The 19554-nt window shown below is 36.0% G+C and overlaps 1 protein-coding gene across 4 annotated transcripts in view; it reads right to left on the reverse strand.

The window, feature by feature from the left end:
• Positions 1–19554, reverse strand: part of ADK (adenosine kinase) — a 298735-nt gene that overhangs the window by 81722 nt on the left and 197459 nt on the right. For 3 of the 4 annotated variants that reach the window (XM_052799044.1, XM_052799042.1, XM_052799043.1), the window contains one exon: positions 251–421. The exons of the other annotated variant lie outside the window; for it this stretch is intronic. In XM_052799044.1, coding sequence (XP_052655004.1) covers positions 251–421 — 171 coding nt within the window. The remainder of the gene's footprint in view (positions 1–250; positions 422–19554) is intronic. 4 annotated transcript variants of the gene reach the window in all.

Consider the following 19554-nt stretch of genomic DNA (forward strand, 5'->3'; position numbering starts at 1 on the left):
TTAACCTAGAGTAAATTGTTCATGTGTCTCTACACTAGAATGAGCAAGTTGTAAACCTCTAACAGGCCAAGTGACATCTCTGGCATCTACTGAAATATCACAGTCCTGTGACTGTGGATTTCATTTTCTAGTGACACTTCACGTGGTCAGTCTCTCTCCATAAATAACGGAGAACCAAGAAGCAGGCTCCTAGACACAAACAGCTAGATGCAAGAGATATAAATACTTCAATGGCTTTTGTAAGACTCACCGTCTCATTTCCAAAAAGGACGTCAACATAAGGCATGACTTTCATCATAGGCTCTTTGTAGAACTGGCTAATAAATGGTGCAGAAAGATTCAAGCTGAAGATCTTGTTGTTTGCAGAAGCCTGAGCAGCCACTTTTAATACTGCTTCTGGTGACACCGTCAGGAAGAATCCCTGCAAGCATCCAAACAAATCAATGTATGTTACTAATTTCATACTAGGAACCACATGAAGTATGCTGCTTCCAGGTCTCCTTCAACCCACCTTTGCCACACCCATGCACAGATAAAAACTTCTGGATAATACTGCCTTTCCATTAAGGTATTATGGAGGTGACAAAGATTCTGCATATGCCTAGAATCACAGCCCTCCAAAATTAAACATAACTCCCTACCTCTGCATTCCATGTAGTACACTTTCCCATGGCAGCTGAGACTAATGTTAGTATTTTAAAAGGTGATATAATTCTAAACACCCCTTTTTAGTAACAGAGTCAATCAGACTGTGCTGCTTAATTCCAAAGTCCAGTACGATGGCTCTATACACAGCTAGGGGATTACTGAAATCCCTTGCCTGAAAAATTATTACCTTGTTTATAATAAATATGTTGAGTGTGCTGTCATTGTAGTAGTTGTTACTGTTTTGCAGGAAAAATCTAGGTGTTTTCACCTTTCTGTACATGTAATTTATTTCCCCCCTTCCCAAAAGTATTGTTCTTTATTCTGAATATGAACATTCAAGTATCAATTGTGAAACCAAATAAACAGAACTCAACCAGAAATTACTATGTGTCTACTAAATTGTGGATGCTGATTTCAACCCTGTAGGAAGCACAGTTCAAGGCTGCCATTTTGAGTTTAGCATTGCAGATGGTTACCTCAACCGCATGTGTTCCAGGATTTGTGTAAAGATCCCCTACAGTTTCATTAATCTACTAATTAGACAAAGGCTTAGTCTTTACACTAATTAAACAAATTTTGTATGTTTCACTTTTATAATCCTAAAAGCAATTTTACTAACTGTTCTCAAAACTCAGTGAGTAATTGTAATTTTCAAGCAAGAGCAGCAAGTGTTAAATTTAAGGCCGGAGATAATGTCTAAGGCACAGTAACAAACAACTTTGAGGAGGGTCTGATAAATAAGACACCATCTCAGTCCTATCTGTAACATCACCACCATGACACTCTAAAACGTGTAATAGTGATACAGTCTTATTTTCCAGTTTTTATCCATATTATTATGTCGTTGGATCATGGAATATCTGTATTTTCATCCTGCATGCTTCAGCTAACAGATCATCTTACGCATTCTACTCACTAGAAAAAATAATGTAATGAAGAGTCTACAGATTAAAAATGACTTAGAAAGTCTTTCTATTTATTTCTCCTTACTCCACGCTCTCCAGTCTAACAAATACATGATCGATTTCAAAATCTGGGCACGATTCGCTACATGACAATAGAAGTCCAAAGGGTGCAAGGATGCCTTGCATCTTGTGGAGTTACTCAGTACCTTGAACGACTGGAAGCCTATAAACATTCAAGCTTCTTTGCTAATTTTACATTCTGAAGAATTAAAATGAACAGTTTATATAACATCTCGTCTCCATAGCAATCTCTACCATCTTTTAGTTTTTCATTTAATGAACAGAGTTGGATTTTTTAAAAACTGTTCCAAACACAAAATAAAAACCTTTCAAGGCTAACATGTTGCCAGCTGTGGATAAATCACAGATTGCTATACAGTGGTCTACGTAAATAGTAACCTGGTCAAATAATTAGGCTTCTTACCAATTTTAGGCTGAAAACTTCATCTGAACTAAAATACATCTGATTGTAATTTAAGGTACAAAACACTATCCCCGTGAGATCTAACTCAGGCCTGCATCCAACTCCCTTTTCCTTGGAAAGGCAAGATAAAATTACTGACATGCAGATAGGAGAGCTTGCTTTTCAGATCCTGCAAAGTAAAGGCCGGGAACTCTCAAAGACTACAGCTCTGTCTTCTGGGTTTCCTAAAAATCACTTCTGCCATTTAATTGCATTCTTCCAAGAGTTTTTTATATTTTTATTTAAATAACTATTTGACATTAAAACATCTAGAAATTAAGAGTTGTGTGTATGAGAACTCTTTGCCAAGTATAACATTTCTTTGCAAAAAAAAGTTATAGCAATACAAAAAAAGGTTGTAGCAGTACAATTCACACAGTGGAATTAAAGTAGGAAGAAAATGTATAAAATATGAACTGAACAGATTTGGGTTTAAAGAAACCTAATTAGACCCCCCCTCCTTAAGTATTTAAGTTGAGATTGTCTCTATTTTTAGTGGAATTCCAATTACAGCTATGGCCAGTATAGTTACAGGAACCCAGCTTCCTAAGTTTGAATTACAACTAGATAAGCCACAGACCATGCTACTGGAGCATGCTACAATTTTGTACAGGAATAAACTCCACTAAAACAAACAGGTTTTCTTATATCTCACTGGGATTCACAGCAAAGTCACTCTGTGGCTTCCTTAGAAGCACAGCCTGCATGCTCTTGCGGCTGCCACTGCTTTTCCTCCAGACAGATGTATACAAAGGAATGCCTAAGTCAACTACTCCTCCTACTCTAACAATTAACTGTTAGCCAACATCGGCGCTGAGTGTGAGAATAAGTGTATCTCGGTATCACTGGTATAAAAGACTGTATTTCACTAGCAAGAAGTCCTATTCCCACTAACAAGAAAGTTAAGAGGCCCCTCAGAAGATATTCTATACACACCCACAAACCTCAGTCTACTTCTGAGAGTTTTGAGAACCTTTTTACCCTCAAAACCCAAAGGTACCTTAAAACCATGAGGAAAATATCTGTAATCAAAGGATGAGACACTTACTTAATATACAGAAATTCCAAAAGCCTGGGAAACTTATGTTGCATATGAAACGAAATTACTGTGTATGTATCTATCTTTGTGAAAGAATGTTGTACACACAAGGACATATGGTAATTGGTCAGTGCAGCCAAAGTAAGTGAAAGGCAGCAATATTGTACTAAGAAAACCTATTAAACATTAAAGGCTATCGTACATACTAGCAGCACACAGTATTCCTTTGGCATGCACTGAGACTGACTATACCAGATGCTACCGCTTCATGATATGCCACTATTTTCTGCTGCTCAAAATGTAATGAGCCTCTTTCCTATGCCAGGAGGAAGGTACCATTGTACCACAAGCCAGTGAGCAAGGCTGAACTAATACATACACCAGGAAAATGGGATGATAGACTGAATTATTTATATGCATGTTTGTATGTATACATGCCCAAAACACAACAATATTTTTCTTATGCACTATAAGCAGTCCTTCTGTTTAGATAAAGTCCTTTGGTGGAGAAAAACATTTTCCTTGTGGGAGAAAGAGAAACAAGAAGGAAGAAATAAGAAAACCCCATTTGTGTATTGCAGACACATGGCTATGGGAGATACAGTAGCTCGTTTGTAACTTAAGAGCTTTTAAAATTCAATATTAAGATGCACATGACAGCAGTAGACAAAGTCAAGAGAGAAAATCATATTAATCTCACTTTTACAATATTCAGGAATTCTTTGATGCACCTTTTAAAATATGCCAGGGTACTGTGAATATAGGGTAGTCTTTTACACTCAAGTCTTTTTTTTATAGACACTAGCATTACTGGAAGGATTTGGTGGGTTTACACACAAGCGATTTGTCTTTGCAAGTCATCTCTCTCATTTTTATCACACGCAGACCCAAAAGGTTTCTTCTGACCTACACTAAGCTCATACAGCACTAGCTATAGCAGATGTGAGGGCAGCAAATTAAGCGTGTCAAAAGTGTCAGCAGCACAGAATCAGAGAGTGTTGAAGCACCTCATGAAGCAAGAACAACTCTGGCTTTGGCAGAAATAGTTCTGTATAAGGTGTTCTGTCCAAACTGAGAAGTCTTGCCATCATTTGTTCACACGAAATAACGTGCTTGCACTGAATTCGTCTGGATTACATACATGCAAAGTTTGCACAATGAGGATCAAGATTAATATTTTTTTTTAAGCCAGTGAGTATTCCCTTAAAGCCAAAACTGAAATCTGTGATCTAGTGTACATTTAGACAAATCCAGGCTGAGATGATAACAAACAGCTTTGCAATTTCAGATTTCTTATTGTTTAACAGCACAGAAGCAATGTTTGCATAAGAACACACAGAGATAATAAAAATTAGGATTGTTTTCAAACCTACTACCCACTAAAATGCATCTGCCCTCTCTTCTTTCTAGTTCTTCCTCTTTCCTTGCCACTCCCATTTGCCGAGTGGGTTACATGAAAATAACTTTATCATATGAGTGACAGGATTTTGAACCATGGTATTCTGAGCTGATTTTGAAATGCCATTTGGTAACAATGTAAAATCAATAAATTGCAAGTGTGAATCAAAATATTTAACTTTCAGAAACACATATGCAACAGTCTGCTGCCATTTAAGACAAATTATATTCTGCCAATATGAAAGGAACACATCATTTAATCCAAAATTATTTTATAGCAAGCATTTACATAAAAATGCAATTATGATGACATCACACTCTCATCCGTCTAAAGGGTGGAATTTTTCAGGCACATAGAAAGTTTGACAATTACGTAGTGACAGTCCTGATAAATACTGTGATTCAGTAAAGCCCTACGGAAAGCATCTAACTTCAAGTATGCTGGCAGTTCCAGTAAAAGAGTGAGACTGCTAAGGTGCCAAAAGAACTTGCTCTGCTAAATGACAGACATAACCAAGTCAGAGTTTTTGGACCTGGTTAAGTTTCCTATATTCTGTACACAAAGAGAACTTCAAGCCATGCACGTGGGCAGAAGAGACTTGCCTCAGCTCTGCTCTGCCATCAGCCTCATCTGCTGCAGTCTAGCAGAAATATCAGGGCTTGGAAGGAGTGAAGCTGCAACACATGGCAATTCTTGGGATGGAGAATGAACCACTAGGTAACTGCTCCAGACAGAAGAACTTACACAAGGCTTCCAGGTGCCTCTACAACCAGAAGAGACTGAAAGACTCTTGCCGTCTAGCCTCTGAACTGCACGGAGCACAGACTGGGTGCAGTCCATGTCCCACCCACTGTGAGACAAGGCAATGAAATCATCTTCGTTCAGAACAGAAACCAGAAGGAATCTTCCTGGAACATTAGAGCAAAAGCTCTTCATCTGTCTTAGTATTTATGTGAGTTTGAAAGAGCAGGGAGCAATTCAAAAACAATCTTTAACACTGAGCTATCTGAGCACGATACTTGGAATGTGCAACACCGTCGAGTTAGCAGACATGCTGACCCCTGACCTCTTCCGCTGAGTTTTGAGCATTTATACTTGCAACCTGTTCCTGCTTGAAATTATTTGTTACATTATTTTCCTTACTGAGATATGACAGAATGGTATCACATGATAGAGATATTAAAATACTCCATGTGGAAAAAAAACCCAGAAATTTTAACAAAACACCACAAATTAAATAAACAACATGACCCTTATTAATGAAGGTGCTTGTGCTTTAAGTAATTTTTTACTTTCTCTAGGAAGGACAAAACCTCTATATAACTATCCACTTGGGAAATGTTCAGTCTGTAAATTAGTGAAATATATCTACGTTATTTTAATCTATGTACCAGTTCTTCATGTAATAGGTCATTTAGTAACGTAGAAAGCACCTACACAGTATCAATTGCATTTTGGAACTATGTTTTATCTTGTAGTGATCAGCAAGTAGGTTACTTAATAAAACAAAACCCACTGCTTTTTGTCCAGTTCCTACTGGAGACAGTTGTTTTAAATCAGGAAGCAAGGACAGCAAGAATGCAACAATTTCTCTGAGTAATTGTTTTGGCTTGTTCCTGTATGCATTGTTTATTTTTATGAAAGTATTGCTTTATAACTGGAAAATGACTAAGCTGTAAGCTATTGTTTTATCATTCTGAGTGGCCAGTGTTTCTGTTTTTGATAAAAGCCAAGTTTCAAACAGTTTTCAGTAACATAGGAAAAAACCTAACTGTCAGTAAATGTGCTTATATTGACCGTGACATTTTCCTCTGTGATGGTGCCAACATGTCAGAAGGAGAGGATTGCTTTCAGACTTGAACAGCTTCTTTGTTGCTGAAGTGAACTCTGATTGCTGCCATATTAGTATCTATCAGATTACAACAGTAGCAGAAAACCTCCAATATATATGTTAAAGAAAATAATTATTTTATGCATATATTAGCAATTTCTTTTTAATTTTAAACAAGTTGGAAATCTTTTTCAATTCTGATTACTATTGATTAAATTAAACACACTCCAAGAAGTTCTTCCAAGCCATATTTAGCACAAAATAATTGTGTGACTTTACTTATGAGATGTATGCTCGCAGAGTGTAGAGATTAGAACTTTAACAATGAGGTGGAGGTGTACACACATATGCGAGAGAGCAGTAATATACTTAGTTTTAGTGTAGGGAAATGTCATCCCAAATAACAAATTCTCTTATTTCCCTGGAAACTACAAAGTTAGTTAAGCTCATTTTGGCAAGATGAATTAACATCTTAAGATGATGGTTTGACATAGCTCTCTAAAGTCTGCCCCTCTGTGAGGGAGCAAAATATCTCTATATTCTCTCTAAAGTTCAGCATACGGTTTTATGTGAGTTTATTAAGCTCAGGGAGGGAGATGTCTATTTTTATTTATACTGAATTTATAACAAAATTTTGGAGGAAGTATTAAACATCATCTGGGAGACAGGAACCTAGAGGTTTTATTACTTTGATTAATAATTCAACCTTTTTTGCCTCTGTTTACCCACTTGCAAAATAGTTATAATGATAAATACACCTCCATTGGCAGAACCAGTGGGAGGTTTAATTACTTAACATTACTGAAAAGACTGAAATTCTGTGTTGAAAGGTGTTACAAAGTATAGGGTATTACCATCAATAAAATATAAGCTGCAAATCAAACAAGCTATGATAAAGAGCAAGCCACTTTTCTTCTTTTCTCCTAGTACCCCAAAAACACCTTGCCACACTTTTTCTTCACTGAAAACCAGTTTAATCCTTACTGAGAAAGCAATGCATCTTAAAATATTTGTTAAATTGTTGATTAAAGAGAGAAACTGTTTCTTTCACCTTTCATCCTTCTAAAATAACTCTTTATCAAAATTAGGTTTGCCTAACCCATCTATTAATATGAGGATAACACTGTGTTTGGACCAAAAAGTAGACTCAGACATACCAATTACTCTTTAATGAAACACTGACCAGAAGTCTAAAAAGTGGTAATTATATTATTTATGATGTTTGGAACGATGAGATAATTGATCTTCAATCTTAATTTCCACCCTTTTGAGCACAACCCTAGGGTCCCTGTCCTGGCAAATAAGCATTTCAGGAAGTATAGAATAAGGTATAGTTAATTTAGGCCCTTGATGATTGTGCAACATTTACTTTTTTGTGTATGGCTAGTTACATTAATATAATTTGGCATCTCATTAATTATGTAAACATCAACCATATGTTGAATTCATTCAAGTTTGGTGTGTACATAATATTTATGGTATATTAGTAAATTGAGAGAATCTATATAACTACAAATGCATAGAGAATTTCTAATTCTCTAGACAGTTAATCCTGTTTGAAAGCGCTATAAGCAAACATTTAAAACAAGCCTATTCCTTGCTTACTCAAATAGCCTTCAACAAGAAGAGAAAAAAGAGAGTATCTTTTTAATTAAATGTGCTTATATCAGCACAATGGTTTATTTTATAAATACAGGAAGAACACTCAAAGACTGAAACAATGACTGACCACTGGTATATTAGTAGATAATCACTGTTGACTGACTGGGTGTCAAAAGGTCCTGTAAAAATGCAGATTATTTGATATGGTTGTACAAAGTCTGTGGAGAACCGTTCAAAGCTTGCATATCGGTACTGCTGACTTAAGAATTTTAATATTCCATGGCCCGAAAATCATAAAAATTCTTCTGCTGTGTACATGCAAGAGACTTTGCACACAAATATTGTGACTTTTGGAGTGGAGGGGGAAACTAGTTTGGGCTTGCCCTGTTGTATTTATAAATATTAGTTCCCCTGCTCACAAGAAAAGGAAAAAAAATCCTCACCAACCTCTTGCTCCATACTAGTATACACTGCTATACCCGTGCCCTCAGAGTGTCAGGATTCCCAGGTGATGCAGAGGAATGCAACTGTTACATAATATAAACAAATACAGGAATAAGCCCACTGCCATGAAAAATAAGTCAACTCCAGCATGACTTCTATACCTTACGGATTTCCCTGTCAACAACGTTGTCATAAAAGGTTTCACTTAAATTCAGGTTAGGAAACAGATATAAGGTATAATAAAACATAGGTATGTTTTTCCCTAAGCACTCTCATACTGAAACACTTAAGCAGAAACCTTTCTTCCCTACCTCCAAGTACCTTTGAGATCTTGTAAATTATAAGAACATAGCAGCATGGGGATTAAATATTAATCAAAGTCATTACCATCATTGTTAGAATATATTTCAAGAGCCCCAAGAAAGAGCATATTATTTCACTAATAAAGATCATATCATCAGAAAGACTACACTGATACTGTAGCATGGTAGGTATGAAGAGAAAAAAGAAATGATCAAGAGGTAACACAAAAGATTTCTGAAGCTTATTGCACTATTCAAATGCTAACTCATCCTTTAACTGAGTCCTTGTTTAAGTAAAGCACACTCACCATGGACAAAACAGAGCTCTATATAGAACCACAGAAGCATACAGTGTATTTACAAAATGTAATTTTGCTGGGGAAAAAATAACACAACAAAAACCCAACGAGCCAAACTCCATAAATTGTATCAGTGAAAATCCAGAGCAGCTCTAAAGCTTCTGTGGCGATCTGAATTCATTTGGTGTGCAACAGGGCTACGCAAAGCGCAACCAATGCACCTGAAACTAACATTGTTCACGGGATCACTTATTCTTTGCATTAAAGTAATGACAAGTTTTATGGAATAATAGGACTTTCGCTATTTGCAAATTAAGGTGTAAATCATGAATAAAACAAATACCCTCTCCCACTCCCTAAGGTATTTCCTAGCTGAATTTAAACAGCCTACATATCCTTATGATATATTTAATTTAATGTAAGCACCACTACTACATAAAATTAAGTGCATAGTAAAATAAAATGCTCAAAAGAACTAAAAAAGTAATTGGTAAAATAATGAAGGAAGTATTTCTTTCAATTTCTGGCTTACCAAGTTTAAAAGTAAGTGTGTTAACACTTCCTTTTAAATATCACTTTTCTCGCAACTCTAGCCCCAGAACCACAATTCCAAAGAAACTTCTTTCACAGCAAATATAACATTTACTATGAACATGCAACTAGGTCCTAATCACTTGGATTAATTACCACATCAGGGTTTACAAGAAAACATTTATTGCTCACACTTCCACACATTAAAATTAATTATTTAAAAGAACATTAATGTTATTGCTTGGCCTTTTAATTTTCATTATATAAAGACTGTTGCATGACTTCGTTTCTGAACACACAAATAAATGAAGGTCAGGACCTATGCTATTCTAATAATTATTAAGAAATATAGTTGAAATGTGGACAGTTGCTAAACTCTAAACAAAGATATTTTCACTTAAATTAATTTGGGTAATAATAATTGTCTGTAGAACACTTTGAATACAATGAGCTATGTAAGTGCTTAGCATTAATTATTATAGTCTGAATGAGTACTTTCTTCAAATTCAAAGGGGTGGGGGGAATACCCCTATTAGCTTTTTAGAGACAAATAATACTTACATTAAGTTCCTGTTTCTAATGAACTCATGAGCTCACACCTCAGAAACCCACTTTTAATAGCAGGACCACTACTGTAATCAAGGAAAGCAGTGTTAGTCTTTTACTCCCAGGTCTTACAACCTGAGGGGAAACTTGTCTGCTGAGACACTATTTTCTGCAATGTCATATTATTGTGGGAGCAGCAGGTTTCAGGCGCTTCAATTTGCACTGCTATTCAAGATGCTTGAATACTCTAAATTAAAGTTCTAGTTTTCTACTGAATATTTTCCATCCTGTCACATTATCTGCCCACCTTTATAGAAAATCAGACTACAGATACATGAACTAAGACTGAGCAAACATTTTTTTCCATTTAATTAAAATGTGTGGTATTTTTAAAAACAATAAAAGATCAAGTTAGGTGGTCAGCCTATGGCAAAGAACTAACCTTTCTTGATGCAGAATACCTCTGAGTTTTCAAGTAAAATGATTCTGAGAACAGGAAACCCCTGAAACTTAGTGAGCAAATACCTATTTATTCCCTAAGAATGTGTGGCCTGTGACAACACCCCTTTAGCCACCTTAGAAGTATAATGCACCCATGCAGCTTCTCAGTCTTCCTAAGTAGGTATCCAAGTTCAATGGGGTACAGGTCCCTTCTGCGAATGTTACGGTGTGTTTAGTGCTGAATGTTCACATGACGTACAGCTTCTGATAGGAACACTTGCAAATCACAGATATTCCATTAAAAACACTAGTGTCTGGCAACATGCAATTCAGGAAATACTGAATGAGGCTGCTCACATATATACATTGTGATGCAATTTTTGATGGTAGGATTACATGCTACTGATGTTAAAAATACTGTGTAATGTTATACCTTTTTTCTGCAACAATATAAACATATGGGCAGTATTTTCTACTTAATGTATGACAGACAAATGGATTTCATGAACTGTTATGTAAGTGAGAATTTCTAGTTCCAAATCAATTTACAGATAAAGAACAACAAAGCAGAATACAAATAACAATTAAGAAAATCACCGGTAACTGGTAATTAGTGACTTCTTAGGACACACTTAAGCCTCCAAAACTGTTACTTTATGGAAAAAAGTTACATTCAAGGAGATATTTCCAACATGGCAAGTCTAGTTTTGGAAGATAGGCCTAACCCCCTGAACCAACTCTCTCTTATTTGTTAGTGCCCAAATTAGTTTATCTGGTTTAATTAAATTTGCTTATTCTTGAAATGTTGAAGTGTACAGGAAAAAAGAAGATAGATTTATATGAGTTTATGCTCTTAAAAAATTGTATTTGAAATCATATAATGCAAACTGCTTTTGAAACTCACGTGAATTTTATAGAAATAGAATATAGAACTTGAAGAAATTTCACACGGAAAAATAATTTTCACAATAGGGGTCAAACATTAGAATATCCTTAGAAATAGTCAAAACGACTGAACATAAATCAACTGTGTAAACTTTGAATTTGCTCTAACAAACCTCTGGTTGTCCATTCCAACCTGAATTATTCTAGAAGTCTATGATATACTAGATCTGTGCATATTTGAAAAATACAGACAAAAAAATATGTGGACAAAGCATATATCCTCCCATGTTCTATCAGCTTCTAAGAGAGTATTTCAGAGCAGAGCATCCCAGATACTGCAGATACCTCTAACAATCATGTAAGACATTAGCTATTTTACCCTGAAATAAACACACAAAAATGTATACACTTTGCAAATGAACCATGTAAATGCATTAGGAGTAGAATAATACCTTAGAGGTTAAGGTCCTCCTGCAGCCCTTCAACTTCACATGGAGCTTCCTTGAATTCCAAATTATGAGGTCAATGAGATCTTAATAATGCCTACAGCCCTATATGTAGACAGTCCTTTGGACAGGAATGAGCTCTGCTACAAGAATATTAATGATGAAAAAATGTTCCCTGCTCTTTTTTGCCCTTTACTTGAATCTCTGCCCATCTAATTTGTGTCCTTGAAAACAGAGAGAATAAGAAAAATATATACTAAAGCTATCATAATGTATTTAATAGTGTTAACTTGTGTGCTAATTTATACACTATAACCATGATTTTCTGTATCAAAATATCAATGAATAGCTTTGACATACTGGACACATAAATAAAGACAAATGAAAAAATACTCCTTTTTAAATCAGCATTTAAGCTCATGTGCTTTTATAAGAAAAGGAAGTTGGGATCTCTCAAAATCACCTCCTCAGTTCTGAGAGTTTAAATCCATTCCTTATGCTAAATAAACATAATTTCTACTTTTTAAACAGCCAAACTAGAACATTTTGGAACTGTATAATAAATAACCTCATTTTAGGGAATGAAAATTATTGGTCCATGTCGAAGTAAAATGCAGCATGCACTCCTCAAAGCAAACATGGAAAGTCTCTGTCTCAATTTTTTTATATATTTTTATTTATCTGTATCAATGACATGCCTTCATTTACAGGAAAGCCTGATGATTCAGTATTTATTGAAGCTTGCTCTCTCTTCAAAACAGCTAACCATGGAAATCAAGGATTGCCTCTCTACTCCTGCTCCTGCAATGCCTCCTCATAAACATCTATGGTCCAACCCAGTCAGGAGTCTAGTAAGAAACCAAACGCTGGCAGAGTGGTATCAAAACACTTCTACAAATAACAGGAAAAGAAAGCGATGATGGTACCTCCAAACCAGAGTTCCAAAGCCATGGATAAATATTTTACATTTCTTCAACTTTCTGATACTCAGAGCTCTAATTTTCTTCAGAAAGGGCAGTGGAGACACACACAAGCTATTTTCACAAAATTTTCCCCGAGAGCAATATCTGTATGACGCTACTTAGAACACCTTCTGCAAAACAAAACTAAACTTAAGAAGCTCGCTTCTGAAACAGATGTTTCAATACTGCTATAAATCACAGGACAACATATTCCCCTCTCCAGTAATCTCATTTATCCATAGTAATAATTGTTGTTAATCAAAGGGTTAAGTAGTTGGTAATGACATGAGCAACAAAAAAAATTACTTGACAAAATTCCACCCTCATTCCAATCTCTACTAAAGCGTCAAATGTAATTATAAATTTTCACCAAAGATGTCAGATTCTTATGTTAATCTTTGCACAATCTGACATTGCCATTCTTCAACTTTTATAGATGTGAACAGTTATCACTTTGTTTGTATGTCACCACAGACAACATAATCAATAGTTTTCATATCTTTCTGTTCATGCTTCTTGTTAAAATGAATTTTGTGAGTGCTGCTTACTTTTGTTCCACTATGAAACTTGTTACTGCTTGAATAGAGAGTACTTAATCTCAACAATAAACATTATAATGTCTGATAAAGCAGTCAGGAAAAAAAAAGGTTCAACATTTTTTTCCAGTCCCCATTTTAACATACTCTGTCCTTATCAAATTAATATCTAGCAACAGTGACACGAAAGCAGCACAATGGATGGCTTTGTTCACTTTAGATGTACTAATTTGAAGCACAAACTGCCTTTCACTCCTTTTCCTTTCATGCTCTATATTTCTGTAGTAAGGAAATCTTACTCCATGAAACTCAATGCAAAAAATTTACAACTGGAAATAACTGGTTTTTAAAATATTATCTGCCCTCATCAATAATTTAAACAGATGGATAGCTTGTTTATTTTTTCGATACCCAAATAGCCACCAGGCAGGCTGGAGAGGTATACTTTCTGACCTGTCACTCAGGTGAAAGTACCACGCAGGCACATTCAGCTCCTCCTGCAGTTCTACAGCAAAACTCCTCTAGCTCTCAGCACAATCAGCACAGTTGCTCTGTACTGGAAATGGACACTGATAGATTTTCATAAAAGTTGCAAATGACACTTGTTGAAAAATTGTTTATTGTAGGATAGTGGCTCCTGTGAAGGTAAATTTGATCCTTAATGTGCCTACCCATATACTTATTCTTCATGGATGCTATGAAGCACCAAGACTTAAAAAAAAGGTAATTTTTTTAATCAGTCACTAGGGCACAAAACCGAAATGTAAAGAGAATAAATTTCTTGCTGGTATAGGCTTTACATTAGCTTTTACAAATGAGCACCACTGTGCCAACAGTGAAACTGGTCCTGATTTTGTAAAGTTTGCTGAACTTGAGTTTAGAAATTTACTTTCTTGACATGCAGTCTGATGGGAAGTTTCCCTTCTGGGCACCAAAACAGACAAAACTGCTCCCAACAGAGAGAACTTACTCTGAATATGATGATTTAGCTTAGGTTTTAGGCTCTAGCTTGACCACATGAGTACTTCAGACACTTAATACCCAATGAAGAGAGTCAAGATTTTCTATTGCCAGCAACCAACTGATTTCTTCCAGTGCGAACTAGAACCAGTTAAGAGTCGGCTTCATCCACACCTTCCTAGCTTAAAATTGATACACATAATCATAGGAGAATATGTTTATGTCACCTAACTGCTAGGGTTAGCCAGAGGTAACTACTGTTACTTACTAGAAACTGCAGCCCTGGCCTTGTCTAGAAGCAGAGAAAGTACATGACTCCTCCTTGAATGAGAGCCTCAGATCTGTGAAGCTATGCACTTAACTCTGTAAATCCAACACTACTGCAATCTAGTCCAATGCACATCCATAACCGCTGAGTAATAATACTGTGGTCTGGTTCAGGCTGCTGAAAAAGCAGACTTGAGACTGGCTTGCAGCACAGCAGCACTTCGGCATACGTGTAAGAAACAGAGTCTGAGGTGTCTTCTGACCCTACTTACTCCTGACAAATTGCATTCAGATGCGCAAGAGTTGCAGAAGTCTTCCTGTGAAGTTGCTTTTCTGGCATGTACTCTCTGCAACGATGACTGCTTGTATCTCACGTACCCTGCCATATCCCTGTCCACTCTAATCTCAGAGCAAAGAAACTTTAGAATATTCACTGTGAATAATAGTCCTTGGAAAATATTCAACAATTTCAAGACTGTATGATACATGTTAGAATTTAGATATTTAACAGCACTGATGACTAGCACTTTTCCACAATTACCATCATAATCATTCTATGTTCTGAGAAGAGGATACGGATGACAAGGAGCTGTTTGAAAAACTAAACTTTTATAAAACATCTTCTGCATGTATGGCATTTTGGTACAGTAATACTTTGTCTGCTTTTCTGACTGCCTGTTACAAATTTGTATTTGCCTTTGGATATTCTTCTTATGGCAAAAGAGTCTGTTCTGAGGAGATTTGTACCTTGATTTTACTACAGTGAATTATGTATCTATTCAGAGATCATGCTCTCCCAAATGAACATCCCGGCCTGTTAAAATAGTCCGCCAACATACTGTGAAGATCTGGGAAATGGCACACCCTCACAAATGCCAGATGTAATTCTGCCCACAAGAAAAGTCAGATGGATTCCTCCAATAAATTCCTACTTCTTTTGTCTGCCTCTTGGTTGATATATGATACCACTGCAGATGTATCCAATTTTATTAAAATTTCTCCCATCAGCTCCGTTCTGAAAGGAGAATTTTCAAATTTACCCTGAGTTTGTGCATGTTTTGTGATAAGATGTTCCTAAGCTGAAACCCAAGCATTAAGTTTTATTTCATTTAGTTCAGCAAGGTCCATTTCTGGTCAGACAATCTTCTGTGTTTGTGACTGTAAAAGACAGCTATATTTCACTACAAGTGCCTGGATATTTGGACTCCCATTTCAGTAAATTTTTCAGTTAGCACTAAAACTGGAATTATTATATCCACTTTGGCTGAGTTTGAAAATCTTCATAACTAGCAGTGGAGTTCAAACACCAAAACCTCCCACAGGACTACATGCAAGACACAAAGATCTCATCACAGCTAGCTCTTCAAATCCTAGCAGCAGAAGCTTTGCTAAAGAACTGAATTGTAAGAATAACATTCTTTAGTGTTTATAGCTTTATATTGCAAGTTTTTCCTAAATGAGTGGCTAATAATGTACTTCAAACTATGGAGATACTGGTAAATCTGTACTTAGAGATGTCACTTAATTCCTCCATTCCAAAGACATACCTAATGTTAAAAAGCATATAGGAAACTCACACAGTTGAAAGCCAATGCAGTTGTCTATGGTCTTTGCTGAATTTCATACTAATAAAATTCTGAACTATTCTGAAAACCTCACATCCTAAAAATCACCACATAGTAGAAAAGTGTCCACTAGAAAGTTAACAAAAAGTAGCAATTCAAAGTAATTTTTTAAAAGGCTTTTTGAGTGAATATTTACTATGAATTTAAGCATCATAACTTACAAGTAGTTATATACACTGGGAGTACAACTGCAGTTGTTACACATTCTAGATTTTCCTAAGGAGACATACTGAGGAGGCTAGGTCAAAATTTTTTGAATTGGGAAGTATGAAGACTTGATATTGAGCTAATATTGAACAATTTTGCACTGAATTACTCATACATTTAAAGACTGATGAAGTAACTCCATATAAATAAGTCCATGAAACAAAACACAGGTGTACAAACATGCTGTTTGTTCTGCACGGCTTCACATATAGAAACTAAGCTTCTAATTCAACTTGTCTCTGTGTAGTATTACCATCCTGCAGAAAAGAGGGTATTTTGTTTCTAAAAATGACATTTTTTGCATTATGCGCAAATTACTTCGAATTCTGAAGATATTGCCCAACAGTCATCCTTCCACTCCCAGTCATTCATTTTGTTATGAGTGTTTGCGGAGACTGATGATCTAGAATGTCCTTTCCGTTAAGTTTTTGCATTCCACTTTCTTCCTTCTCAACTGAGAATATTATAGTTCGATTCTATTCACATTTAAGGGAGCACAGAATGTGAAAGTTAGTGATGCTCACTGGGAGATACTTTTCTGCTTGGAGATACAGAAGGGAAAAAAATATTGTGTGAGAAACAGGGAGATAAATTTTAACACAAGTGTGAAAACGAATTGGGGTAACTATTTTTGTCACTGTGGTGTCACAGCTGGCCCTGTGATAGATGAGTCTTAGTCTGCATATGAAATGAATATACACTAAAAACTTTATTAATAGGAAGTATTAATTACTTCAAGATGATAACATACCTTGGATCTAAATCAGATGCTGCTCAAGGGCACACTGGGGATAACTAAGTATTGTTATACGTGTGTCTTTCTCACATGAGAAAAATATAGTAAAGATTCTATACATTTCAGTTCTTGCACAAAACTATCCAAAAGCATATTGAGGCTTCCCGTAGAAACAGAAAACCTCTAAAAGGGGCCTTTAAAGTCGGCAAAATCAGCAAATTTAATCTATCCACTTTCTTTTGACCTTTAAACCTGACCTGAAAAAAGTGTTCAGCAACATAAATTTGATCTCTAAAGGCCTGCTGCAGATCTCATTTTCTGCTGTTTTTCCATTAGGCATTTACGGGACTTGCTGGTGTTACAGGGGACTAGTAAAATGTCGAAGTAATCCTGCAGTTCCTGTGTATGAATTCAGCTTTTCCCTATGAGATGATAACATTTTTTTTTTCCCTGCCAAGGCTTTTTCAGATACTGGAGTATAAGACTAATACTGTAGGTGTGATGTTATTTTTTTTTCATTTGGTAACATTAACCAGATCTAGCAGTTCAAGTGTTGAAACAAAAGAATTCTTTTCTGAGCCAATAAGGTGGCTTGGTGCACATCTGCACTAATTGAAATCACAGCATGGCTTTTCAGGATAGGAATTGTATCCAAAGCATACAGAGGATTTGAAGATCTTGGTTGTGTGTTTGTACATTCTCTTAAGTGCAGAGGAAACCAGCTGCTTCCATTTATGAACTGTGCTGATACATGTGCCTCAATGTACCAATGACATAATGTGCAACTTAGCAAGCTAAAGATTTGCCAACTGTTTTAACAAGGAAAAGGAAAGGATGGGTATAGAAGGCAAGACAACAGAAGAGAATTTATTATAAAGATATCTTAATTTTCAAGTAGCACATTTTATAATTTATGCTATAATTCATAGGATTAGAGTTAGATGATAAAAATACAATAAAAATAACAGGTTATTACATCATCCTGCCCTTTCATCCACTGATAATGGCCCTTGATTCTTTCCAAGTTCCCCTCTCCTATCTTTTTGGCTATTGCACTGTTTTTCCATAATACGGCCATCAACTTCCAACTCAAATTCACTTTCCACTCCTTTTATGCTATAGTAAATCTTTGATGCAAGTTTCTATCACCAAGGCATAATCGAAGTCTCTAAAAAATTCTTCCCAACTCTGAAAACCTGAGTGCCTGTTTTCTCTTCATTAATCATCTTACAGTAGAATTGACCACATTCTTCTTTCTGAAGCATTCTTTTTCTCTTGACTTTCATAACTTTTCTTTTTTTGATGCTCTTATCTCTCTAACAACTCCTTCAGCACATCTTTTGAAAGATCCTCCTAAATGTTACTGAACATGGTTCTACAGGTTGGTTTAAGACATCTTTACCTCTAGCTCTAGCCTATTTCCAGGTAATCATTACCAAACACATATTTAAGCTGATGGTGGAAGGACCTTTCTTTTTCCCCCTCACTCTCTGAGTCCTGACTTATTCTGTCCAAGCTGAGACCTACACTTTCAAACCACTTTCTCAATTCAGATCTTTTTTTAGGACTTCACTTTAATTCTTCTAATAGTTTCTGCATAACATTTCCTTTATTTTTTAGTCACACAGCTTAAACTGAGCAGACGTCACCTTATTCCAGTCGACCTTGAAAAAGAAATCATTTCCAGTTCATATCTAATCAGATCACTCTTGCTTCATCTCCTTGACTGCCTCAAGTACTTGATACTTGGCTCCTCTTCTAGCCTTTCATACCCATCTTAAACCAGGTTATCTGTGAGCATTCACCACTTGCTACTTCACTTTTGAAACAATTAGCTATTTGTTTTTATCCCATTCCATCCCACAAGCAGGTGAAGTGCTTCCCATAAGCCTCTCCTTTTCCAGGCCTACTATAAAACTTCTAGCGCTGCAGATTCTAGGATACTCAGACCAACATCACCACTATGCTTATTTCTATGTGCTTTCCCTACTGCATGCTCTACAACAGGAAATATTTCTTTGAGTAGCACCCCAACAGGGCTTGGATCTGTCATTAAGGCTCCAAGGCACTACGATAATAGGATGAAAAAAGAAAAAGTTAAGTTTGAGTGACAGGTTATAGAGAAGGTTCCAGGGACAGACAGGAGAGAGAGAAGGGTTTTGATTGTGGTTTTACTTCATGCATACTCACATAATACTGACCAAAGTCAGCCCTGTCCACAGTCTGCACTTGTAGTAAAACAACAAAAGAATTCGAGAGGGGGACAGTTCTAATCCTTTTGTTAAACAGCAAAAATAAAATCAATCATTATTGATTGATAATTTGATCCTGGAAAATCATGAATGCATTTCCATTCAAGAATTAAATACTGCACAGAAGAGGGATGTATAACAAAGACAATTAGGATCCTGACATTCTCA

This window comes from Harpia harpyja, chromosome 10 (genome assembly GCF_026419915.1).
Source record: "Harpia harpyja isolate bHarHar1 chromosome 10, bHarHar1 primary haplotype, whole genome shotgun sequence".
NCBI lineage: Eukaryota > Metazoa > Chordata > Aves > Accipitriformes > Accipitridae > Harpia > Harpia harpyja.